General features: G+C 42.9%; 2 protein-coding genes and 1 pseudogene across 2 annotated transcripts; all 3 read right to left on the bottom strand.

The window, feature by feature from the left end:
• Positions 1–6,281: 6,281 nt before the first annotated feature.
• Positions 6,282–7,256, bottom strand: LOC130490631 (olfactory receptor 14A16-like; annotated as a pseudogene).
• A 1,878-nt stretch (positions 7,257–9,134) lies between these two features.
• On the bottom strand, positions 9,135–22,100 carry LOC130490630 (vomeronasal type-2 receptor 26-like). Its single transcript, XM_056864444.1, has 6 exons — positions 21,949–22,100; positions 20,595–20,886; positions 16,706–17,578; positions 14,833–15,060; positions 12,708–12,834; positions 9,135–10,036 (listed from the first exon to the last, which is right to left on the bottom strand). Exons 1-6 carry the CDS (start codon positions 22,098–22,100, stop codon positions 9,135–9,137), a joined length of 2,574 nt encoding a protein of 857 aa, XP_056720422.1.
• A 2,946-nt stretch (positions 22,101–25,046) lies between these two features.
• On the bottom strand, positions 25,047–26,021 carry LOC130490629 (olfactory receptor 14A16-like). Its single transcript, XM_056864443.1, has one exon. The coding sequence runs from the start codon at positions 26,004–26,006 to the stop codon at positions 25,047–25,049; it is 960 nt and encodes a 319-aa protein (XP_056720421.1). The 5' UTR covers positions 26,007–26,021.

Below are 26,021 nucleotides of genomic sequence, written 5' to 3'. Positions count from 1 at the left end.
GCAACAGTGTCCTGCTTTTTGCTTGACCAACTTATGGCCCCCTCTCCATAAAAGAATATATGTCCACTGGTGGACTCTCTGTCAGTGACATCTCCGGCCCAGTCTGCATCTACATATCCCACCATCCTGGGATTTCCTACAGTGGGTAGTTTGAGTTTGAGGTGTGCAGTCCCCATCAAGTACTTTAAGTCTCTTAACTGCATTCCAATCCTTTCTAGTGGGTGACTGAGTGTTTCTGCATAACCTACACACTGCCTGTGATATGTCGGGCCTAGTAACTGTGCTAATGTATAGCAGCTTTCCAATAGTTTCACAATACTTGTTGGTTTTTGGCAAAGGTTCTGTGTCATCTCTTTGCTTTATGTAACTTTCTTCCATAGGCGTGGGTGCAGGTTTGGTGCCTTCCATGCCCAATTATCTCAGAAGCTCTTGTATCTTTTGTCTTTGGTTCAGGAGATAACTTCCATCATCTAATCTCTCTATCTGGATCCCGAGGTAGTGTGTCACATGGCCCAGTTGCTTTACCTCTACTTGATGATTGAGATCCTGTACCACCTTTTCACAGTCCTCTGGATTCTCATATGCCAGTATTAGGTCATAAGTTAGGATGTAGGTCCATCTTCCATCTCTGACTCTGGTGTAAAGGCAGGGCTCAGCTTCACTTTGCTTGAATCCTTGTTGTGTAAGCATGTGGTTAAGTTTCTCATTCCATGCACGAGCAGCCTGTTTGACCCCATAGAGACTCTTTGCAGTTTGCACACAAGTCCCTCTTTACCTGGTTCCAGGAATCCAGGGGGTTGTTCCATATAGATGTATTCTTCCAGCTCTCCATGTAAGAAGGCAGTCTTCACATCTAGATGCTCGACTTGCATACCCTTGCTGGCTGCTACACTCAGAAGTATCCTTATGGCTGTGTGCTTGGCTACAGGAGCAAATGTTTCATCAAAATCTTCTCCAAATGTTTGAGAGTATCCTTTTGCCACCAGTCTTGCTTTATAATGCTGGATTTCTCCCTCTGCCTCTTGTTTTATCTTAAAAACCCATTTGCATCCCACAATGTTCTTGTCAGGAGGTGGTTCTGTAAGTGTCCATGTCTTGTTTTTGTATAGAGCCTCCAGCTCCTCTTGTGCTGCCTGTTTCCATTTCTCTGCTTCATCTGCAGGCATCTTGCCTAGTTCCTTCCATGTTTTTGGTTCGTTCACTTGCACTGACCTTGCGAGGTAGGGCAGTCTTTTTGCAGGCTTGCTTCTCTGCGTCAGGCATCATGAATGGAGTGCTAGACTTCGTTTGATCGACCAAGATCATCTCTGGATCTGGTTTCTCTTCCTTCAGGCAGCTCGCATTGGGATACCGTAGCTGGCTGTTTGCTTCAACATAGTCCCCCTCTGGATGTGGAGGTTTCTCACGCTCATCGAAATAGACAGCCGTGCTGATGCAGATCTTGTGTGTATGTGGGTCCATAATTCTGTAGCCTTTACATTTGGCAGAGTAGCCTACCATAATTCCTTCTGAAGCTCTGTCATCTAGTTTTGTCCTTTTCTCCTTCGGGATGTAAGCGTAAGCCTTGCAGCCAAACACTCTAAGGTGCTGTACACTAGGCTTTCACCCATGCCAGAGTTCATACGGTGTGGCATGTGTGGCCTTTGTAGGTAACCTATTCTGAATGTATGTGGAGGCATTACAACCTCTCCCCAGAAGTGGTTGGGGAGGTGTGCGTCATGCAGCATACATCTTACCGCATCAGGAAGAGTTCTATTCTTCCTTTCGGCAACTCCATTTTGCTGGGGAGTGTAAACAACACTTGTTTGGTGCTCAATGCCCCGTTCCCTCAGGTACTGCTGGGTAGCTGTAGCTGTGTATTCTGTACCGTTGCCTGTTCGCAGGATCTGGGGTTGTCGCCCAAACTTGTTGCTCACCATTGCAGTGTATTCCTTCAGCTTGTCCAGCACCTGTGATTTTTGACTAAGCAGATAGGTTACTGAATAATGTGAATAATCATCAATGAAAGTCAGAAAATATCTGAAATGACCTATAGTCTGCGTGGGTAAGGGTCCACAGATGTCACTGTGAATTAGCTCTAGAGGTTTTCTGGTCTTCCTCTCACTTTGTTTGGGAAAACACGGCCTGGTAGCCTTTGATTGAATACAACAGACACAGTCATTAGAAACATTGCAGCTTTTGAGATCAATGCCAGTGGCCAAACCTTGCTTCTCCAGCTCTAGGATCACATTATAATCGCGATGTGCAAATCTCCGGTGCCACAGATGGACACAGTCCTTGGAGGTGCATACCCTTGTGCAGTTAACCTTTTCTGTGGGCTCTTCCAAGTTATAAAGTCCATCATGTATAGTTGTTACTGCACACAATTCACCATCTAGATAAATCATACATTGTGCATGTTTGATTCTCATTTCATATCCTTCTTCAGCAAGTTTTGGGATAGATATAAGATTAGCATTGAAATCTCCCAGAAAAAGCACATCTTTCAACAGAAATTCTTTGGTCTGACCCTGGGGCAGTTTACAGTGCATTACACCATCACCCTTGTGGCAAGAAATCATCTCTTGATCATTTCCCAGACAGACTTTCTCAGACGGAACTTGCTTCAGTTCAGTAAAGAAGTCCTTGGAGTTGGCTTTGTGACAGGTAGCCCCTGAATCAAGTATGAAAGTGGTCTTGCCATTAGTCTGAACAACTTTATAATTACGTTGGGAGTTATTGTGGCCTCTGTAAAATTGGTTCCCTCTTTCACCTTGAGGACAGGCATTCCTAAAGTGTCCTGCCTTCCCACAGAGGAAGCATCGCTTCACTTTGTCTTGCCTAGGGGGCTGTGTTTGGGGATCATTTCCCTCCTCCCATTTTGGTCTGGTTGTCTTGGCAAACTGACTGGTTCTCTTATTCTCAGACCGTCCAGAAAATTTGCATGCACCTCCCCTTCTGGAGGTAACTTTATATGCATTCTCTATTTTATCATCATCCTTAAGTATGGCACGTCTAGCCAGTTCTGTCTGCACCCTTGTGAGGGCATCCTGATATGTTAATCCATCTTTTCCTTCCAGAGCATTAATGATGGGGCCAAAACTTTCTGGCAAACTGATAAACAGGTAAATGTAACGATCTCTCTCTGAGATAGTTTCTCCTGCATCCTGAAGCTCATTCAAGAGACTAGTGAGCTGATTCACATGCAAATCAAAGTCCTGTCCTTCTTGGTAACGAAGTGTGAGTAGCTTGCGTTTTAAGGCAAGAAGGATTGGCCACCCTGAACGCTGGTGCATAGCCTTTAGATTTTCCCACATTTCTTTTGCAGTTGTTACTCCCACCAAAAGCATTAGATAAGTATCAGGCACAGACCTGGAAATGAGGCTTTGGGCATCTGCATCCTTTTAAAGCCATGCATCTCGTCCTTCAGCATCAGGAGCAGGGGGTGCTTTGGTAATCACATCCATTAGCCCATCTTTCCGGAACGCAATCTCCAAGTGCATTCGCCATATAGCATAGCTTCCTGGTTTCAGCATCATGAGTTGGTGCATCTTATCTACAGACGTAGCCATTGCTCGTTTCTGCCTTTCTAAACTGTTCTAAGCCTTATTGTACTTAGGAAATTTTCCTCCTACTTCAGCAGCACTCCTTTTTGTTATCCACTCAGCTAGCAGATTAACTTTTTTGTCTGGGCTACATAAGCTGAAAGCAGAGCTGAGTCTGTGCACAGCAGAAGTCTATAGTTTGGCTGCGTGAGGAATAAGTTCACACTCAGGCTTATAACTTTAGAAAATACATAGAAGTTCTTTATTGTAGGTGAACTCCATACTGGACAGGAAAGACAGAGTAAAGGCTTCTAACAAACTAACTAAGCTAAGATGGAGAGAGATTGTAGAGCACATGTCCAGGCCTCATGGTGGACAAAAGGGAGAGAGAAGAAAGGAACTGGAAGGAAGAGGAAACCCCTAAGAGTAGCATTCTGGGTAACAAAGGGACAGCAGTGGGAGTGGTTAAAAGGAAAAAAGGTCCTATCTACCCCTATACTAACTAACTCTCTACTGCCCTCCCTAGTTGATCCAAGGCCTGTGCTAGCATTAAGCGACATTGCACAGTCCACTCCTTCCAACTAAATTATTTCCCGACCCCCTACTCACGCTCCTGGAAACGGAACTTTTACCGCTCTGAGACTTGAAAGCGCAAAAGCTCTCGCGGATAGGGAAGCTGCTGAAGCGGCTAAGGCGGAAGCCGAGGCTCAAGCCGCAAGGGATAAAGAACTGCAGTTGGCTGCGGATCGGGCGCGGACAGGTGGCCGCCCCAAAGACTCCAACTAAATTATTTCCCAACCTGGAGCTGGCAACCCTCAGTATGGACAAGTCCCTCATAGCTTCCTTTACCATTTGAAAAAGGAAATTGTCGGCCAGGTAGGTCAGGAAGTTGTGTGACTGTGGATACTTAGCAGAGTTTGTCCCCCAGTGCACATCAGTCACCCGTAAGCTCCTCAAAGATTAAATTACATTACACTCTCACCCCTACATTACATTCTAACCCTCATACAACGAATGAATGTCTAAGAGGCTGCCTATAACTGCAGCATAGGAAGGGGCCACTGGGAATGGAGCTGAGAGAAGATCGTGGAAGGTGGGGCACACTGAAAGGGGATTTGAAAAGTAATGCCCAGCCAGGAGGCAATATAGTATGTGTGTGTGTGTGTAAAGTGCCATCAAATCGCAGCTGATCTTTGGCAGCCCCAGTAGGGTTTTCAAGGCAAGAGATTAACAGAGGTGGTTTGCCAGTGCCTTCTCCTGCATAGCCACCTTTGGATTCCTTGGTGGTCTCCCACCCAAGTACTAACCAGGACCAACCCTGTTTAGCTTCCGGGATCTGACAAGATCAGGCTAGCATGGGTACAGCAAGCATAATGGTAAGAGTGTTAAACTAGGACCTATGAGATCTGGGTTCAATTAGGGTTGCCAGCTCCGAGTTGGGAAATACCTGGATATTTTTGGGGCAGAGCCTGAAGAGGGTGGGGATTGGGGAGGGGAGGGACTTCAAAGACATAGATTCCAGTTGCCAAAGTGGCCATTTTCTCCCAGTGAACCAACCTCTGTCAGCTGGAGATCAGTTGTAATAGTAGGAGATCTCCAGCTAGTACCTGGAGGTTGGCTTCCCTAGTTCAAATACCCACACTGTCATGAAGCTCTCAGGATAATTTGGGGCCATTGTCAGCCTAGGTGGGGGTGGGGGAGGACATCAGCATCCTTCTAAAGATTGCCTCCTAGCAAGCAAGCAAACATCCCATTTAGGTGAGATGGGCTGGAGCTGAAAATTAGAGTAAGTTGCTATATATTACCCCCCTTAAGTTCCTTGCCAAACTCTGTTTATGAGAGGCTACAAGGTGGCTTATTTTATTTATTTATTTTAGTACATTTTTGTTCTGCCCTTTGTCCAAGGAGCTCAGGGTGGATAAAATCATTCTTCCCTCCTCCAGTTAAGGTTCATATCAACCCTCTGTTGCAGGTTTAGCTTTAGGCCAACCAAATGATACAGGCATTTCCATGTTACAGGCACAGAGCCCCTCCTTCCCATGCTAGGGTTTCCAACCTCTAGGTAGGGGCTGGCGTTCTCCTGGAATTCCAACTGATCTCAAGATTACAGAGAGCAGTTCCTCTGGAGAAAATGGTATCTTCAGAGTGGGGGATGTACGCTATCACATCACTGCTGAGCTCTCTCCTTTCCTCAAACTCTACCCTCCCCGGCCCCCCACCCCAAATCTCCAGGAATTCCAAACCAATGTTGGCAACCTTACCTCATACCATGGTGATGCCGACAGACTTGCCCTACCATAGTGTAGTTTAAAGGGGTTCCTGGTGGCAAACATTGCTTCAAAATGGCAGGCATCCCCAAGGTCGCATGTACAGTCTAGTTTGGCCGTAAGCGAGAGTGACTGACCCAAGATCACCCAGTAAGCTTTGTGAAAGTGGGAATTTGAATCTCTACATCATACTGGCTTCAAACAAAACAAAACAAATACTTTTAAAAATATATAAGTTGTCATATACTACAGCCTTTCTTATTCCCTACAAAATTCAAAAGTTACCACTGACTTCTCTGGGAAACATTTATGAGGATGCAGTTAGGCAGAAAGAAGGCATAGGGGTTAAATGGTCTAAAATATCCTGATACTTGGATGTTTACTGGTGTCTAGTGTAAGGGAACCAGATTTCACGTCTACCACAGCTGTAGGCCCAACTGAAAAAAAAATTTCCCATATAGAAGAGAGTAATTTAACAGGCACACAACATTCAGACATAGACACAAAAACTAGGCAAGGTTTTCTCAGTTGAGCACAACTGAGCACACAGTTTTGACAGAGCAAACTTGATATCCTTGTTCCTCATGCTGTAAATAATGGGATTCATCATGGACGGAACAAACATATAGATTACAGTTAATGCCAAATCCAGGTCAGACGGTGTTTGAGAGGGAGGCCTCAGGTAAGTGAACCACCCTGTGACTACAAATGTAGAGAAAACCATGAGATGTGGGAGGCAAGTGGAGAAGGCCTTTTGCCTTCCCTGGATGGAGGGCATTCTCAGCACTGTAGAAAAAATCAGCACGTACGTTACAATTATGAAGACAAAGCAACCAAACTCCACAACTGCGCTGACTGCAAGAGCTCCAACTTCAGTTAGATATGAGTCAGAGCAGGAGATCTTAAGCAACTGTGGGATTTCACAATAGAACTGATTGACAATATTGGAACAGAAAGTCGCAGCAAAGGTGCCCCCAGTGTGCAGTACACTATAAAGAAAGCCAGTGATCCATACACTGGCAACCATTTGGGTACAGGCTTGCTTGTTCATCACCACTTTGTATTGTAAGGGATTGCAAATGGCAACGTACCGGTCATATGCCATGAGGGTGAGGAGAAAAAATCAGCTCCTACAAAGAACACAAAAACAGAAAACTTGAACTACACATCCAGAATAAGAAATGTCTCTGGTATCCGTGAAGGAATTGACCATGGATTTGGGGATAATGGCTGAAACGGAGCCAAGGTCCTGTATGGCCAAGTTCATGAGAAAGAAATACATGGGGGTGTGCAGGTGGGGGTCAAAAGCCACCACATAGATGATGAGAAGATTCCCTGTGACTGTTGCGAGGTACAATGCCAGGAATAAAAATAAGTGCAGGATCTGCTGTTCCCGTATTGTTGAGAATTCAAGGAGCAGGAACTCTGAGATGGATGTTTCATTAGCCATTTTTTAACTACTAAAATGGATGCCAGTTCTGGAAGTAAACAGAAGGACAAATATTGAAATTTTGACTGAAGAAGAAACATTTAATTGAGCAGAGCAGAGCACAGAGCTGAGGGTTTTACCCTGTTCGCAAGTGACAGTGAACATAGGTATCATCCATGTATAGCATACACTTGTGCTTTCTTGATATGTATGTTGTACTGCTATCTAACTATTGAAACTATCTAACACATCAAGGAAAGAGGGAACTCCTGCCAGACAACAAGCAATACAGAGAAGCAATTGGAAAATTATTGTACATAAGCACAGTAACACATCCTGACACCACAGCAGCTATGGGCATGTTATGCAGAAAGATAGAATCGGTGAGCAAAAGGGACTGGAATGCAGTCAAAAGACTTGTGAAATACCTGAATGGGACTGCAGTTCTGAAACTAAAGTATTCTTCTATGGCAGAGGAGTCATCAGCTGAAGAAGTAGGAAGCAAGAATCTATAGCTGTGTCATCAACTGAAGCTGAATATCTATCTGTCTGTCTGTCTGTCTGTCTACCCTACCCACCCCAGTCAAAGGCCAGGCTCAGGGCAACTCTCAAGAACACCACATACGATAAAAACAGAATAAAAATATTAAAACTATAGTTAAAATATCCCAATACAATCTAATAAATAAGGGCAAAGATGCCCAATGGTGCCAAAAAATGTATATCTGGCTGCAGCTGGGTGAGCAGATGGACAAACCCCAAGATGGTCTAAAACAAGAGGGGGAAGTGTGCATACAATTTAAGCAGATACAGCAACTAATTCAAGACTTTGGGACAGATGAACCCAAACCCTTACAATTCTTTGAAAACAACCAAGGATGCAAAAACTTGGACAGATGGAGAAGATCAACTCAAGAACTAAACACATAGATGTGAAGCACCACATATTGAGAGACATGCAAGTAGGAGAGCTTGTTGAGTTACAGTACTGTCCTATGGAAGAAATGATTGCAGACGCACTCACCAAGCCACGTTCCTGAGAGAAGTTTGAAAATCTGCATAAGAAGATGAATTTTCTGCACATATGTAAGAGGAAGAGGTTAGGTGGATGGAAAAGGGTGCTGGCGCTATCATTCTCATATCAAGCACAATGGTGCATGTGTCGATCTGCCTCCTTCTCCTCCATACAATAGAGCACAAGGAGAGAAGCTGCTGTGGTAGCAGCAAATTCACTTGTAGCTCCCCTTCCCATATTATCTTTAATGATGATGCAGTTTTATATTCCTGATTGATTAATATGTTGTATATTCTTTTAAACAGAAGGAAAGAGTCCTTATTCATTACTCAAACTACTGTTAAATATCACAAGTACAGTAACTACAGGGTTGGCAGTAAAGCAGTGTAGAACTGCTAACGATACAATAAAATAATTATTTGCCCAGTTTAACATGAAATGTAAAAATAAAATAAAACAACAATACTTGAGTTGGAATGGAATTATGAGAATACCGGTATCTGAATATGTTTTATTCCTTTCTTATATTAACTTTCAGTTCCCTTTCTTCATTCCCGACGTACCTGTGGGAATTCCAAATGCTTCCATTTCTACTTATTTCTCATTAGTAGATGCTCCTTGATGTTCAACTTGGGTCTCAGAATAATTATATAGAGTTTGGGGGGAAAGATACAAACAAATAATCCAGCACTGGAAGCTAAGATAGAGAAGATCTCCACAGCTAAAATATATTTTCCTAATTATTTGCCCAGTGTAAAATGCAATGTAAAAACAACAACACTTGAGTTGGAATGGGATCAGGAGAATATCTGAATATGTTTTATTCCTTTTTTACATTAACTTTCAGTTCCCTTTCATCATTCCAGACATAACTGTGGGAATTCCAAATGCTTCAGTTTCTACTTATTTCTCATTAGTAGCTGATCCTTGCTGTTCAACTCAGGTCTCAGAATAATTATAAAGAGCTTGGGGGAAAAGATACAACCAAGTAATCCAGCACTGGAAGCTAAGATAGAGAAGATCTCCACAGCTACCATATGTTTGCCTTTCGTACTTAGGTAAGTTGGTACAAAGGATAACCAAACACTGCAAAACACCAACATGCTGAAAGTGATGAACTTGGTTTCATTAAATGTGTTGGGCAACTTGCGAGCAAAAAAAGCCACAGCAAAGGTGACAACAGCCAAGAATCCCATGTAGCCCAAAACACAGTAAAACATGGCAACAGACCCTTCATCACATTCCAGTACAATTTCTTCAGTCATGGACTTTGAATCCAGTCCAGGGAATGGAGGAGCTATGTAGAGCCAAAGAATACATATCACCACTTGAACAGTGGAGCAAGAAAGAACAATTGAGCATGCCAGTTGGTTCCCCACCCATTTCCTCATCTGGCTTCCTGGTTTAGTGGCCATGAAAGCTAGAACCACAGTGACAGTTTTTGCCAACAGAGAAGAAACAGCCACTGAGAAGATGATGCCAAAAGATGTTTGGCGGAGAAGGCAAGTCACTGTCTGAGGCCGGCCAATGAACAGCAAGGAGCAAAGGAAGGAAATCAGGAGGGAGAAAAGTAGACAGTAGGTTAGATCCCGATTGTTTGCTTTGACAATGGGGGTGTTCCGGTGTTTAACGAAGATTCCAAGTACCAGGGCTGTGATCAGAGAACAAAAGAGAACCAGAAGAACTACAGTGATCCCCAAAGGCTCATTATAGGATAAGAAGTTTAGAAACTTAGGAATACATCGATTGTGGTCCTTGTTTGGGTACTCATCTTCTGGGCATTCGACACAGTCATCCATGTCTGATAAAAAGAAAAGACTCAGCTACATCATCTCATACATATTGCATTTGTCATCACATAGGTCTTATCCTGTATCGAGTACAAGAAAAATGCCTATCCTCAAAACATTTAAAGACTACCTATGATAGTAGAGAAATCAAATTCACTGAGAAACTTTACTGATCTTTATTGGAGCTGCTTGGAGAAGTTTAGTGTCCTTAGTGGACTCAAGGAGACACCCAAATGCTCCCTTTATCCAGCTCTTTGGTTTAATAGCTCCATTAATGGCCCAACCATATTACTCATGGTTTATGCTTTGAGCCCATTTCTGAGGTGGAGGGCCAAAACTGCTATGGTGGCATGACTCCGCCACCAGCATAAGTGCCTCTTATTCCATGATAAGAGGCACGCTGGGTGCCTGGGTGCTGCGGAGCTGTACGCTGCTCCCACAGAGGCACAGTGTTTCTGGGACCTAAATCCCAGAAGAGACAATGCAGCACCAGTGTGGGGGAGGAGAGTTCCCGGGGGCGGAGCTGACATTAGTTAGCTTCCAAAGCCCCAGCCTCACGGTTCTCATTGGGGAAAATGCCCCATTTTTGAGTTTTAGAATTAAAAAAGGCTTTTTAAAGCTTTTGGGCAGCCTCTTTGGAGGCTCCGCAGTGGCGCCTCAGCCACACAGTCCCTGGCCGTCGAAAGGCTCAGGAATGGGCTGCCCATTGAGAATGGGACTGTGATTAAAATCTGTCGTCTTATTGGAGTGCAGTTATACACTTGTGTAGGGAACTTATGTGCTGTCATATTTATGTTGACAGTAGAATGCATTGTGATACAGTATTTTAGACTAATGGAGAGAGGGTTAGATCTTTACCTCTGTATGCTTTAGACCATAGCTGAATATTCTTAAGTCACAAACTCCGCTGTACTATGTGCACTGGTTCAGTACTGGCTAGTTTATTCTAGTCTATCCAGGGCTTTGTGTGTGTGGGTGGTGGTCCCCATTAGTACGAAGTACCAGCACCTTTATGGGAGGCTCCCCAAGTCCTGAGGGGGGAATTGGTGGAAATTAGAGCAATCTTATATATGAGTCCCAGACTTTTTTAAACAATAGAAACACTGATCCTATCCTATTCTAATGTTCCAAAATGGGGAGGGACTGTGGCTCAGTGCTAGAGCATCTGCTTGGCATGCAGAAGGTCCCAGGTTCAATCCCCACCATCTCCAGTTAATATGGGACCAGGCAGACCTCTGCCTGAGACCCTGGAAAGCTGCTGCCAGTCTGCAAAGGCAATACTGGCTTTGATGGACCAAAGGTCTGATTCAATATAAGGCAGCTTCATGTGTCCATGTGAGTGCCTTATATGTTTTCCCTTAAAACCCAATTTCTTCATTAATCATGTAACATTTTGAAAAATGTTATAAGAAAAATGTTACATGAAAAAAGTGTGATCAAGCAGTCAAGTATATTTTATGCTCTCTTAAAATGTTTTATAGCCTGGCATAGTGTGGAATCCAGCCAGCTTTTCTGCTGATGAAAAAGACAACATCAAAAAGTCTGTGCTGGGAATCATGGGATTTGCACAGACAAAAGCCATGAGGGGAAGAGGTCATATAAGGAGAGGAACTGGGGCAAAACTGAGAAAAATAGCTGGGTGGTTCAAGCCCATCTTATTTAGAAGAAGAAGAAGGGCACTTACACACAGGCCAAATAATGCACTTTCAATCCACTTTCAATGCACTTTGAAGGTGGATTTTACTGTGTGAACTAGCAAAATCCACTTCCAAACAATGTTAAGGTGCACTGAAAGTGGATTGAAAGTGCATTATTTGGGCTGTGTGAAAGTGCCAGAAGAGTTGTTTTTTATACCCTGCTTTTCTCCACTAAAAGGATTGTCAAAGTGGCTTACAATCACCTTCCCTTCCTCTCCCCACAACAGACAAGTTGTGAGATACGTGAAGATGAGAGTTCTGAGAGTACTGTGACTAGCCCAAGGTCACCCAGCAGGCTGCATGTCAGGAATCGAATCCAGATTGGAGTCTGCCACTCATGTACAGGAGCAGGAAATCAAACCCGGATCTCGAGATAAGAGTCTGCCACTCTTAACCACTATGCCACTCCTGAAAAGGTCTCTGCAATGGGATTACAGAGTTTTGACCCAACACACAGGATAAAAGACAGAGACCACATGGGCTGGATTGATTTTGGGCACCGCAGTGCTGAAGAATACAAGTATTCTTCTTAAAGAGGACCAAATGATCCTTAACAGGAATGAAAATTAAGTCCCATTCCTGTACAATGCCAACCACTACACCACACTGGCTCTTAAATATCTTAAATGTCCCCCACTTTCCTTCTTTGTGTGTGTGTATATCCTACCCCCATTTAATGCTCAGCCATCTGCCAGATCCTCAGCGTATAAGACCAAAAAGGGATCTGACTCGCCTCCCTTTAGCCGATTAGGACAGGAACCTCACTGCTTTAGTAACCTCCTTTTTAGCTACAGCCCTCACACAGAGAGAATCTCCAAAAATCACCCAGTTCAAGAGAGCTTACAAAACTCTAATTTTAGTCGATAAACTATCACTATTAATGAAAAATAAGAATGATTTTAACCTCTTTTTGCCAGCTGTTTGGCATGTTTTATTATCTGAAGATGCCAATAAAGGTATTGTATTGCATTGTTGTATATCCTACCCTTCTTGTCTGAAATCTTTCTTTCTGGGCACGGGGTACAATCATAGCAACAGAACGCAGCCTCCTCCTTCTTTCTTCTACTGTAACCTGGATGGCAGTTGTCGTTACACACAGAAAGCGGCTGAACCTTTATAAGGAGATGGTAACATATTTACTGCATTTATCTCTGATTTGCTCTGTCACATGTAATCAAAAGAATGTTGACTGGAAATGACAGAATGTAGGGATGTGATCAGAATCTCATACATTGTGAATGGAGTGCACCAGGATTTAAATTCAATTGTAGTTTCAGCTCTACATTCAGTCAACAATACTGCTATCTTGTCTGAATTAAGTTCCAGTTTGTTTGCTCACATCCAGCCCTTCACCATCCCTAACCATTGATTTAAGGTATACACATACACTATTCTGGAATTACCGGTAAATGGAAAAGTCAGATATATTTTTGTCATCAGCATATTGATGAGATATTTCACATTTCCAAGCAACCTCTCCCAGCACTTTCCCATAAATATGAAATCGTATGGGACAGAGATGCAGATCCTCAAAGGCCCGAAGGGTCACATTACTAACCCTCTATTACCATTTTCTAAATTTATCCACCTTGAAAAATTGGAACACTTAAAATCATTGTCCAACTCACTGTGTGGGTACCAGAGTCCAATCCATGGGGCAAGGGGCTAGTTCAAAAACAGACAATGGTCAATTCTCAGAGGAGTCCCATAAGATGTCAAAGGTGATAGGGAGAGTAGGGATGGGCAAGCAAGTTAGCTCTGTCTGGGCCTGATCTGTCTGCTGATTGTTAAGATGTGCAGACTGAGCAGGAAGTTTGTAATCCAGGGTTTTACAGAGCCTGTGGCTAAATTCATCTCACCTCTCATGATCTAAAGCCAGGTTAGATGATTCCTGAAACTTGGGTGGAGTTTGCAATGTAGACATTGTTAGTCTACAAGCATCCATATCACCCCCTGAAATTACTAATAAAACTGGTCCTGTAGCTCATGCACTATGTTGCTGGGCTCTGGATGCTAGAATGCCTGGCTGAGTTTCACCAAGGTGCCTTACAGTGCTATCTCAGCTAAGTTGTCCAAAAGGGATTCTATGGTAGATGGTACCAAACCTTCCGAGAGACCTTTTCTCTCTCTAATTGTTTCCTTCACCTTACCTGCTAGCCATGGTGGTGACCTTTTGGACTTTTTACCACCTTTCCTGACCTGTGGTATACAATCTAGCTGAACCTCTAGTAATGCAGACTTCAGTAACCCCCAAGCCTTTTCCAGAGATTTAACCCTCCAAACTGTTCTTTTCAACTTCCCATTTACTAGGTTTCTCATTTTAGAGAAGTTCCCTCTTTTGAAGTCAATGCTAATTGTGTGAGATTCCCCTGTTACTTCCCCACTTACATATAAATTAAATTTGACACCATTGTGCTCACCATTGCCAACTGGCTCAGCTACATCCACATCCTGCACTAAGTCGCTGGCAGCACCACAGAGTATTAAGTCCAGGACCGCCTCCCCTCTGGTTTTGTCTTTGACTAACTGTTCGAGGGCACAGTCATTTAGGATGTCTAAAATTTTTACCTCTTTGGCTTGACTGGAGCATACATTTATCCAGTCATAAAACTACTAGATCCTTGAAATATAGACTAAGCACCAAGCTCAAGGCAAGTCTGAGAGCTAATTTAAGCAGTCTATCAAGTTGTATCATTCAGCGCTGCTAGGAGTTCATGAGTTGCCAGTTTCACTGAAAGTAGCAGGGTAGCTCAATCACGAAGGCCCTAATTAACCACCAGCCTGAGCTCAGTGAAAAAAGTGGGAAGGGAGATTTGTTTTTAAACTGGAAGGAAGAAAAGGTGATCAAAAGAGCTAAACCTGGCTCCATCCCCCATTTGTTAAAGGCCACTTGGGTAGGTACAGGAGACAGCCTGGTTTGCTTTCAGTGATTCCTAAAAGAGGAAATGCCAGGGATTCTGGACAAGTGGAGGAAATCTTGAGAGATCTCAAGCCATAATACTATGCAATGGAACTTTACCCAGCAGCGTGGCAGAGATTATAAAGGGGTAAGTGCTTTCCATTTAGTCCCCCCACCCCACAAAAAAGAAACATCTGAAATTTCCTCCTACCTGATTAAATGCCCTGTGCCATTTGATGAGTTCCACATTAATGGTGAACTCTGTGCCTGGTGAAGCCTGAGGATCCATCCCTCCTACTTTCACTCTTTGAAAACTTTGGTTGGGGAAAGTGACCCAGTTGATAATGTCAAATCTTGTTTCTAGTTCACCTCTCTCATTAAACTGAATGAAGTCCCCAGCAGTGTTGTTAAATGAGATGCTCCTCAAAAAAGGATGAACCTGTATGGGAAGAGGCAAATGAAAAATTTAGATGACAGAAGGGTTGAATGATGTATTTTTGATCCTTCACAAAGTTCAAGCACTGATCCTTGAGACAGTGTGCCTTTTCTTTCCAGGCTATGGCAAAGCACTAAAAATAGAAAAGGTGTAGAAAGAAGCCTCAACTTTTGCCTCTGTGTCTGAAGTCTGAAGCAAATGAGCTGTCAGTTACGGAGAAGGCAAAGTCTAAAAATCTGGCTGTTTCTTGCTCATTTTGTACAGATGAACCCTTTGCCTGTGTCCCCTGCACTGCTTGACATGTTGTCTCTGTGTGTGTTATGTGCTGTCAAGTCACCTCAAACGTATGGTGATGCAGCATGGTAGTGTGGTTAAGAGCAGTAGACTCTAATCTGGAGAACCAGGTTTGATTCCCCACTCCGCCATATGAGTGGTGGACTCTAATGGTGAAACTGGTTGGTTTCCCCACTCCTCCACATGAAGCCAGCTGGGTGACCTTGGGCTAATCACAGATCTCTGAACTCTGTCAGCCCCATCTACCTCACAAGGTGTCTGTTGTGGGGAGGGGAAGGGAAGGTGATTGTAAGCCGGTTTGATTCTTCCTTAAGTGGTAGAGAAAATTGGCAAATAAAAACCAACTCTTCTTCTTTTTCTTCTTTCAGGGAAGGCACTGGCAAACCACCCCGTACACAAAGTCTGCCTAGAAAATGTCAGGATGTGGCATCACCCCATGGGTCAGTAATGACCCGGTGCTTGCACAGGGGACCTTTACCTTTACCTTTAAATGTTCTATCATTAACACCCTTGCTCAGGTCTTGCAAACTGAAGCCCATGGTTTCTTTGATGGAGTCAATCCATCTCATTTTGGGTTTTCCTCTTTTCCTACCCCCTTCAAGGTTTTCCCCAGCATTATTGTCTTTTCCAGTCAGTCTTGCCTTCTCATGATATGACTAAAGTCATTAGTGTCAGTTTAGTCATTTGAGCTCCTAGGGAGAATAAAGACTCGAGGGGTGACAAGTATAGCTACAGCCTCTTTATCTCCCCCCCCCCGCGAAGTATTTACTGTCCTGCCAAGATGCCAAAAACTTGCAAGCAAAAAGTTTGCCACTCTGTCTTGAATGACAGGCATGTTGCTGGTTCTTATAGATAAAACCAAAAATACAATCAGAGCTTCTTCCACTGTCTCTTTCCCACATTGCATCCCTGATTGCCAGTGGCCACAAAGAAAAATTCATCCTGCCTAAAAGGCATGAACCTAGATAATGAAGTGACTCACACAAGCAAGAGCCACACTTATATAAAATCATAAATCCGTCCCTGAACCACAAATCTTGTGCAACAAGTTGCTGAGAAATTGGGAACACTGTGACCAAAAACACCACAGTGGTTGATCCTGTGTGGTAGAAAAACAGATTAATTCCACTTGTTGGATGATGTTCCTGCGAATCACATATCAGTTGCACTTTAAGTCCTTCCCACTGCCTGGGTCAAAGCCAAAATGGACAATATCAAATGGGGTTGAACTTTTCCAATTGCTACCAAGGGTCAGAGGTTAAATGTGTCAACATGAGCATAAGTAGGGTTAGATTTGTTTCTTTATTAACCAGCTACATATCACTGCTACATTGCTATACATGTAAAATATTACCTGCCAAGGTTGTAGGCTGAAGGACTCCTTTATCTCTACTTCCACTAATGTTAACATGTCTTTTTGCTTCACTGAGTACATGGTATGCAAAGCTTGTGCTACAGCAAGGACAGAGTTGTAGATGCTGTAGCTCTGGGCAGTCATGGTCATCTCAAAAAAGGGAGCCAGAAGGTTCTCAAGCTTCTCCTGCCCAGTGCATCTGCCCATGTCTCCATCCAGTTTGGAATCTGACAACAGACAGTTAAATGCTGACCCCCAGAAGACCCTGATAAAGTCATCTTCTTCTGGCCAATTGGAACTTACAAAGTGAATGAAATTTTGGAACCCGACTATTTCATTGGTCTTCACATTAAAGGACAAAGCACCATGGAAAACTTTAATATCCAAAAGCCTGTCCAATGTTTGAAAGGAGAAATCCCACTCTGCTGTCAAAATCCATACCTTGCTCATGATTATTTCTGGCATAACTTCCATTTGTGCCAAATATAGAAACCATTTCAAAACAAACATTGCATATGTATCTGCCTTTATGGTAAATATATTGACTTCCATCTTGGTTAGAAAAAGGGCCAAATACTCTTTGGGCCTTTTCATGTAGAAAATGTCATTCATGTCTTCAGGAGAAGTCAAGGTTGGTAGCCAATGGATGAAGGCAGGACAGATACCATTCTGGGACAGCAAGGATGTCAAGATCTGCACAAACATTTCTCCTTTATTACTACTCAGTGCAACAATCCCAACCCATGTCCACTGGAAATGAAGAAGTAGTTGGAGAATCCCCTTGAATTGGTTGGTTTCATTGGGGACCATCTTGTAGATGGAAGGAATCTGGTTTGTTTCATCTGTCAATGGGCCATAGAAACTGTAGGTAACCTAAGCAAAAATCAAACAAGCTGTTACAACTGACCATGAAATATTTAGGTATATGTGCATGTGAATCTATAATTTATAGATTACATTTATAATTTATCAGCATGTCAAATTCTGTGGTTACTTAAATCTGAAGATTGGGTCTGTGCACAGACCAGACAGATCTCTCTACAAAACTGAAAAAAGCCCCAGGTTTGCAGAAAAATCTGAAAGCTTAATTAAAAAAAATAACTTGGGGGATGACTGCCTTCAGTGATAAAAGAAGCACCTGTAATTTTTTGAATGATGCTCTTGGTGGCTGTTGTAAAGCATCTACAACAACATTCAAACATTGATTTCTGTCAGTGGGGTGGGAAGGTACCTTTCCCAGGGTTATTTTGGTTTTTGTGAGAAGTATTTATTAGTCTGGCAGCAGCCATTGGTCAACTTGCTATCAAATGATGTGCATGACTCACCCAGGCCTGGCTATTGTTCTACCGCAGCTTCCCCCTCTCATCCACAAAAGCAGTTTATTATGCATTAATGATATTGTTCACATGGCCAATTTGGCCCTGACCAATGTCACACTGAAATCCAAATAAAAAGGAAGAAAAAGGAACTATTTAAATTGTCCATAAGGAAATTAGTATCTTTAAAAATCTTAATTGACTGGAAAAGAAATTTGGCGACTGCCAATGTAATATTGAATTCTGCCCCAGCTAAAAGAACCCTCAGATTATCCAGTTTAGAGACAGATTCCTGAATAAAAGTCATTATCCGTCTGTCTCTAGCCTCGCTGAACAAGTCACAGCTAAACAAGGAATGCTGAAGAGTATCTATTTGGCCAGAACCACATTGATATACTCTCTCAGAATGGTACCCTATTTAAACCACCTATCAACTCCCCTGATGGGATGGCATTCAGTCTAGCCAACATAAATAATTGTCTGTATTGCGGGATTATCATAAAATCAAAATACATTGGGAGGGATTGTGGCAAATACCTTGGTATAGAGGTGAGCACACTCTACATCAGGGTCGGGGAACATAAGGCCCGGGGGCCGTTTAAGGCCCGCAAAATCATTTGGTCTGGACCTTTGTGGGTCCTGGCAGATCTCTCGCTCAGAAGGATCTAAGACTGGTGATCCGCCCCCTCCCACGGTCAGGAATAGCCTCTATTCATGGCAGATGTGAGTTTGTTTTGCAGAGAAAAAGAACCTTTTTTCCCCCCTTGCAGAAGAGTCGTTAGTAATGGAGCTGCTCGTGGGGGGGGGGGAGTTCTTAGCCAATGTGTCTTCTTTTCACCCCTGCAGGCGGAGGTAGCAGGAGCCGGCTGTAGAATCCGGCCCCAACCATGCAGAGCAGGAACAACTCCAGCGTGCGGCTGGACAGCTACGCCCAGCTGGTGCAACAGACCAGCCTGTGTCACCAGGTGGGTGAGTGCGCCACTGGTTGGATGCCTGCCTGCTTGCCTTTGCCTGGGGGGGGTGTCATCTAGGGCAGCTGCCTTCTTGGGGCTTGGTCGGCTAATTTTTAAGTTGATAATTTTGTATGGCCTGCGAATGATGTTATAAATATCCAAGTGGCCCTTGGCGGAAAAAAGGTTCCCCACTCCTGCTCTACATGCTCTTATTGTAGTACTTCCAGAATCCAGTTTTTGCAAGCAGCTCAAGATGGAAGAAAGAGCTGCCGATGACCCATGCTTTTTTAGGTCAGAAAGAGAGGTATCTAAAGACTGGATACGACATTTGCCTTGTTTACTCCACAGGGTTTGGTAAGAATCAGCTTGAAGAAGATGTAAATATCCTTTCAACTCCATGGAGAAATAAATCTTAACCCAGAATCTAAAGTTCGCAGCCCAAATCCGACCTTCAAGGGAGCTAAGGCCCAGTTTAGCATGCAGTGATACCCCAGTAATACAGTTAGGAGCACCAGTAATTTTACAAAGAAATTAATTCAGAAGGGAATCAGTAGATTCTCCACAAGCTTCACAAAAGCCAGTATAGTTGTTAAGAATTTCAGATTAGGATCAGGAAGACCCAGGTTTGAATCCCCATTGTGTTGTGAAAGCTCATGGGGTGACTCCTGGGCCAGTCAAACATTCTCAACCTTACCTACCGCACAGGGTGGTTGTGATGATAAAATGTTGGAGAGGAGAATGATTTGGGTCACCACTGTTGTGACAGTGGGATAAATGAAATGAATAAATAATAATTATAGCTAAACAACGGGGAGACAGGTGGAACTCATTGACTGGTGAGACTCACTTGATCAGCTTGCTTGTGTTATTAAAGAAGGCTCTTTTCCATAGCATCACTTTGGACATTTTTGTGTGACACATTACACTTTATTACAGTGATTTTTATTGTTGTTCAGGGGTTGCTTTAGCAAATGAGTGAAAAACTGAATATGCAATAAAGGCTGCATTGTTTCATTCCTGTTGAGTAATCCAAACACTCTTGAAACAAGAAACAAATGTAGAGAATACGTTTTGTACACCTACTTAACCATTTTTATCCATCTTGTCCTCCAAAGAGTACAGGGTAGGGGGCATGGATCTCCCTTTCTCTATTTTGTACTCACCAAGAATTCGGGCCTTACCATCTAGATTCTTGCAAGGGAGGTATCTTAAAATAACCTACTCTGATAGAGTATGTGAAGGACACTATGAAGCAGGCAGACAGAGACAGAGAGAGACCAAGAGTGAGAATTCTGAGATGTAGATTATGCTGAAATAAAGCAACTGACTTAACCCTTTGGGCTATGTGGATGAGCAGATATTTGTACTGGTGAATACACTCCGAGTCCAACCCTAAACTACACCATACTGGGTTTATCACAAGACTGAAGCATCTCAGAAATGTTGCCTGTGTTTAGGTTTCTGGTACTGATTATTAATAAAGTAATATTTAATGGTATTGCTACATACTTTTGTTTTGAGTATTTCCTTTGAAAATGTCTCTAGAGGCTAAATGGTAAATGTAAGGGGAAAGTATAAGTGTCAAGACTGTGAAATCTTTACACACACTATACATCCTACCTGTGGAATTTTGTATATGTTGATAATGTTGGCGATGTGGAGAGAGGTTTCGGAATCAAGTCCCCCAATGACAGCCATCAAATTCCTCTTGTTGTTACTACTGTAGTTGGGGATCATCTTTTTCGAGGGGCAGAGGAAATTCAAGATGTTCTGATAGGTCAACTTGGCATTGGAGTAGCTGTCATAGATGTGGAACCCGAGGCTGATATTGGGTAAGATCTTGGAGTTGTCATTGACCTCCTTCACAGCAAATGCCAAGGCAAGGACATGCTGATAGTTTTTCAGCGTTGCACTAAAACAAGAGTTACACCTCAAAATCTCTTAAACACCTTCTAAGTTTGCACTGAAAAGATAACAGCATCAGATTCACAACACAAGTTTGCATTAAAAAGGTGAGATCAGATTCATGACCACCATATTATCAATAGGCCAGTGATGTAAGAGGATGATATAAGGGAGAGACTCCTGGACTAGACAGCTCTTATCCATCTACCTGTTACATCAAAGCATATAAATATCAGCAAATAAAAGGATACCAGTGATTGACTAAAGTGAGAGAAACTGAAATGGCTTAAAGGAAAATAAAAAACAAAAACAAAAAAACCTCTTAATTTTACTTTGAATTTGGGGTAAAAAAACTACTTGAGAGGAGAAAGATGAACTGGAAAGGAAGGAGGAAAATCCATGGTGCAATGTGGAATACTAGCAAAAAACATAACTAACATAAGAACAAATTAAGGTCAATCACAAGGTATTAAATAGTATGATATGACAGCTAAAATGTTTAACATTGAAACATGAAGTTGTCCGCATGCATTTTAAGAAGCAGAAAAAATTCCCTTTCTCTTCTTTTTATAGTTGTTGATTCTCCCCCCTCAATTGTTTTGTAATTCCAGCTTTTGCTATCCTTTGTCAGATTCATTCATTATACAAATAGTCTAGGCTAGCCTGATCTTGTCAGATCTCAGAAGCTAAGCAGAGTGGAACCTGGCAAGTATTTGGATGGGTTGTGACACAGAGGCAGGAAATGGTAATCCACTTCTGAATTTCTCTTGCTTTGAAAACCCTTCCAGGGAGCACCATAAGTCAAATATGACTTGATGGCAAAAAATGGCATTTATACATAACACTGGTGCTATTTATGCATTGCATATACAGATAATACCGATTAATTGACACCCCCCAAAACAAGAAAATGTATGAAGTAAGAAAACAGAAAATTGTGTGAAATAAATAAATTAAAAAATTTTTAAAAAGAAAAGAAAACTGTGTGAAAATAAAGAATTATGGGTTCAATCAATATAAAGATAAAGTGGGGTATGATCCATTTGCACTGCTTATAATGATTCCTTACAAAGGTTCCCCAGTCAGCTTTGTCTTGGGATGTTCAGCAAAAGATAAGGCCTCAAAATAAACGAAAAGCTGAGAAGTCATTCCACCAACGATGAGATCGCCCTCCTGATAATATTCATATGGAATATGGAATGGATGACTCATGCTACACATGTTCGTCTGAGCCTTGCATTCAGTTGGAATCAGCACCAACATCAGTAAAGATAAGATTGCCATCTGGAAGGAAAATCTTACAGTCATGACCCAGAATCACTTGCTGATCTATCTAGCTCATCTTTAGCTGTTATGACCACCATAGTTAACAACTGTCTCAGATAATACTCTGCAATTTCGGAAAACCTTGACTCTTCCAATAAACTAGCATGAATTATTGTCTGTAAAATCGAAAGAGGAAAGCCACCAAAAGCTATTCCATCACAACCCCTGCCTATGCACGGACCTTCAGGTCACAGCTGAATGGTTCTGAGGTCTTTTATCCATACATCATTTTTGAAATTTGTTTATTAATTGCACACTTCTAACGTCCTCTGAAATCCATCTATCATCAAATTGACAAGAGGAACAAATTATCATGGGGATGATGTAATGACAGGGTTCACAATTAATTCCCCAGTGGACTGTGAATACTGTGGCAGCGTGTGGAGCAGAAGGAATGAAAACAACATGTTGGTCTCTGTTTCTGGTGAAAGATCTCAGAAATGAAAAAAAAATAAGAACACAAAGGAAATGATCAGCATCATAAAATTAACAGGAGAAGTGCCCCACTGGACTAGACCAATGGCCCAACTATTCTACAACTCTGCTTAGGGCTATGGCAATTAAATTATTTCCCAACCTGGAGCTGGCAACCCTCAGTATGGACAAGTCCCTCATAGCTTCCTTTACCATTTGAAAAAGGAAATTGTCGGCCAGGTAGGTCAGGAAGTTGTGTGACTGTGGATATTTAGCAGAGTTTGTCCCCAGCGCACATCAGTCACCCGTAAGCTCCTCAAAGATTACATAACATTACACTCTCACCCCTACATTACATTCTCACCCCACATACAATGAATGAATGTCTAAGAGGCTGCCTATAACTGCAGCATAGGAAGGGGCCACTGGGCATGGAGCTGAGAGGAGATCGTGGAAGGTGGGGCACACTGAAAGGGGATTTGAAAAGTAATGCCCAGCCAGGAGGCAATATAGTATGTGTGTGTGTGTGTGTGTAAAGTGCCATCAAGTCGCAGCTGACCTATGGCAGCCCCAGTAGGGTTTTCAAGGCAAGAGACTGACAGAGGTGGTTTTCCAGTGCCTTCCCCTGCATAAGTAGAAAAGGGCAAGAGTCCAGTAGCACCTTAAAGACTAACAAAAATATTTTCTGGTAGGGTATGAGCTTTAGTGAGCCACAGCTCACATCTTCAGATACAGATGTATCTGAAGAAGTGAGCTGTGGCTCACGAAAGCTCATACCCTACCAGAAAATATTTTTGTTAGTCTTTAAGGTGCTACTGGACTCTTGCCCTTTTCTACTACTGCAGACAGACTAACACAGCTACCCACTGTGAATTATTCCCCTGCATAGCCACCCTGGGATTCCTTGGTGGTCTCCCATCCAAGTACTAACCAGGGCCAACCCTGCTTAGCTTCTGGGATCTGACAAGATCAGGCTAGCCTGGGTACAGCAAGCATAATGGTAAGAGTGTTAAACTAGGACCTATGAGATCTGGGTTCAATTAGGGTTGCCAGCTCCGAGTTGGGAAATACTTGGATATTTTTGGGGCAGAGCCTGAGGAGAGTGGGGATTGGGGAGGGGAGGGACTTCAAAGACATAGAATCCAGTTGCCAAAGTGGCCATTTTCTCCAGGTGAACTGTCCTCTGTTGGCTGGAGATCAGTTGTAATAGTAGGAGATCTCCAGCTAGTACCTGGAGGTTGGCTTCCCTAGTTCAAATACCCACACTGTCATGGAGCTCTCTGGATGATTTGGGGCCATTGTCAGCCTAGGGGGGGGGGGAGGACATCAGCATCCTTCTAGAGATTGCCTCCTAGCAAGCAAACTAACATCCCATTTAGGTGAGATGGGCTGAAGCTGAAAATTAGAGTAAGTTGCTATATATTACCCCCCTTAGGTTCCTTGCCAAACTCTGTTTATGAGAGGCTATAAGGTGGCTTATTTTATTTATTTATTTTAGTACATTTTTGTTCTGCCCTTTGTCCAAGGAGCTCAGGGTGGATAAAATCATTCTTCCCTCCCACAGTTAAAGTTCATATCAACCCTTTGTTGCAGGTTTAGCTTTGGGCCAACCAAATGATATAGGCATTCCCATGTTACATGTATGCCCCCCCAGCATGGTTTCATGTTGGAAAAATAGCACAGGGCCGATCCTTCCCATGCTAGGTTTGCCAACCTCTAGGTAAAGGCTGGAGTTCTCCTGGAATTCCAACTGATCTCAAGATTACAGAGAGCAGTTCCCCTGGAGAAAATGGTAGCTTCAGAGTGGGAGATGTATGCTATCACATCGCTGCTGAGCTCTCTCCTTTCCTCAAGCTCTACCCTCCCTGGTCCCCCCCCCAAATCTCCAGGAATTCCAAACCAGTGTTGGCAACCTTACCTCATACCATGGTGATGCCGACAGACTTGCCCTACTGTAGTGTAGTTTAAAGGGGTTCCTAGTGGCAAACTGATTGCTTCAAAATGGCAGGCATCCCCAAGGTCACATGTACAGTCTAGTTTGGACATAAGCAAGAGTGACTGACCCAAGATCACCCAGTAAGCTTTGTGAAAGTGGGGATTTGAATCACTACATCACACTGGCTTCAAACAAAACAACAAAACAAAACAAATACTCACTTTTAAAAATATATAAGTTGTCATATACTACAGCCTTTCCCATTCCCTACAAAATTCAAAAGTTACCACTGACTTCTCTGGGAAACATTTATGAGGATGCAGTTAGGCAGAAAGAAGGCATAGGGGCTAAATGGTCTAAAATGTCCTGATAGTTGGATGTTTACTGATGTCTAGTGTAAGGGAACCAGATTTCACGTCTACCACAGCTGTAGGCCCAACTGAAATATTTTTTCCCATATAGAAGAGAGTAATTTAACAGGCACACAACATTCAGACATAGGCACAAAAGCTAGACAAGGTTTTCTCAGTTGAGCACAACGGAACAAACAGTTTTGACAGGGCAACCTTGATATCCTTGTTCCTCATGCTGTAAATAATGGGATTCATCATGGGCGGAACAAACGTATAGATCACAGTTAATGCCAAATCCAGGTCAGATGGTGTTTGAGAGGGGGGCCTCAGGTAAGCGAACCACCCCGTGACTACAAATGTGGAGAAAACTATGAGATGTGGGAGGCAAGTGGAGAAGGCCTTTTGCCTTCCCTGGACGGAGGGCATTCTCAGCACTGTAGAAAAAATCAGCACATACGTTACAATTATGAAGACAAAGCAACCAAACTCCACAACTGCGCTGACTGCAAGAGCTCCAACTTCAGTTAGATATGAGTCAGAGCAGGAGATCTTAAGCAACTGTGGGATTTCACAATAGAACTGATTGACAATATTGGAGCAGAAAGTTGCAGCAAAGGTGCCCCCAGTGTGCAGTACACTATAAAGAAAGCCAGTGATCCATACACTGGCAACCATTTGGGTACAGGCTTGCTTGTTCATCACCACTTCGTACTGTAAGGGATTGCAAATGGCAATGTACCGGTCATATGCCATGAGGGTGAGGAGAAAAAAATCAGCTCCTACAAAGAACACAAAAAAGAAAACTTGAACTACACATCCAGAATAAGAAATGTCTCTGGTATCCGTGAGGGAATTGACCATGGATTTGGGGATAATGGCTGAAACGGAGCCAAGGTCCTGTATGGCCAAGTTCATGAGAAAGAAATACATGGGGGTGTGCAGGTGGGGGTCAAAAGCCACTGCAGAGATTATGAGAAGATTCCCTGTGACTATTGCGAGGTACAATGCCAGGAATAAAAAGAAGTGCAGGATCTGCTGTTCCCGTATTGTTGAGAATTCAAGGAGCAGGAATTCTGAGATGGATGTTTCATTAGCCATTTTTAAACTATTAAA

This window comes from Euleptes europaea, chromosome 18 (genome assembly GCF_029931775.1).
Source record: "Euleptes europaea isolate rEulEur1 chromosome 18, rEulEur1.hap1, whole genome shotgun sequence".
Classification (NCBI taxonomy): Eukaryota; Metazoa; Chordata; class Lepidosauria; order Squamata; family Sphaerodactylidae; genus Euleptes; species Euleptes europaea.
The sequence above is the reverse complement of the archived record's forward strand: the minus strand, read 5'-3'. Positions and strand labels throughout refer to the sequence as shown.

Excerpts from the sequence above, each read along its gene's own strand:
- LOC130490630 (XM_056864444.1), bottom strand. The coding sequence starts at position 22,100 with ATGTGTAGCATGAGTCATCCATTCCATATTCCATATGAATATTATCAG. Across the intron at positions 20,887-21,948 it reads AAGCTGACTGGGGAACCTTT|TGCAACGCTGAAAAACTATC; the intron begins GTAAGGAATCAT and ends CTCTTGTTTTAG. Across the intron at positions 10,037-12,707 it reads AAAGATTTCAGACAAGAAGG|ACATGGATGACTGTGTCGAA; the intron begins GTAGGATATACA and ends TCTTTTTATCAG.
- LOC130490629 (XM_056864443.1), bottom strand. The coding sequence starts at position 26,006 with ATGGCTAATGAAACATCCATCTCAGAATTCCTGCTCCTTGAATTCTCA.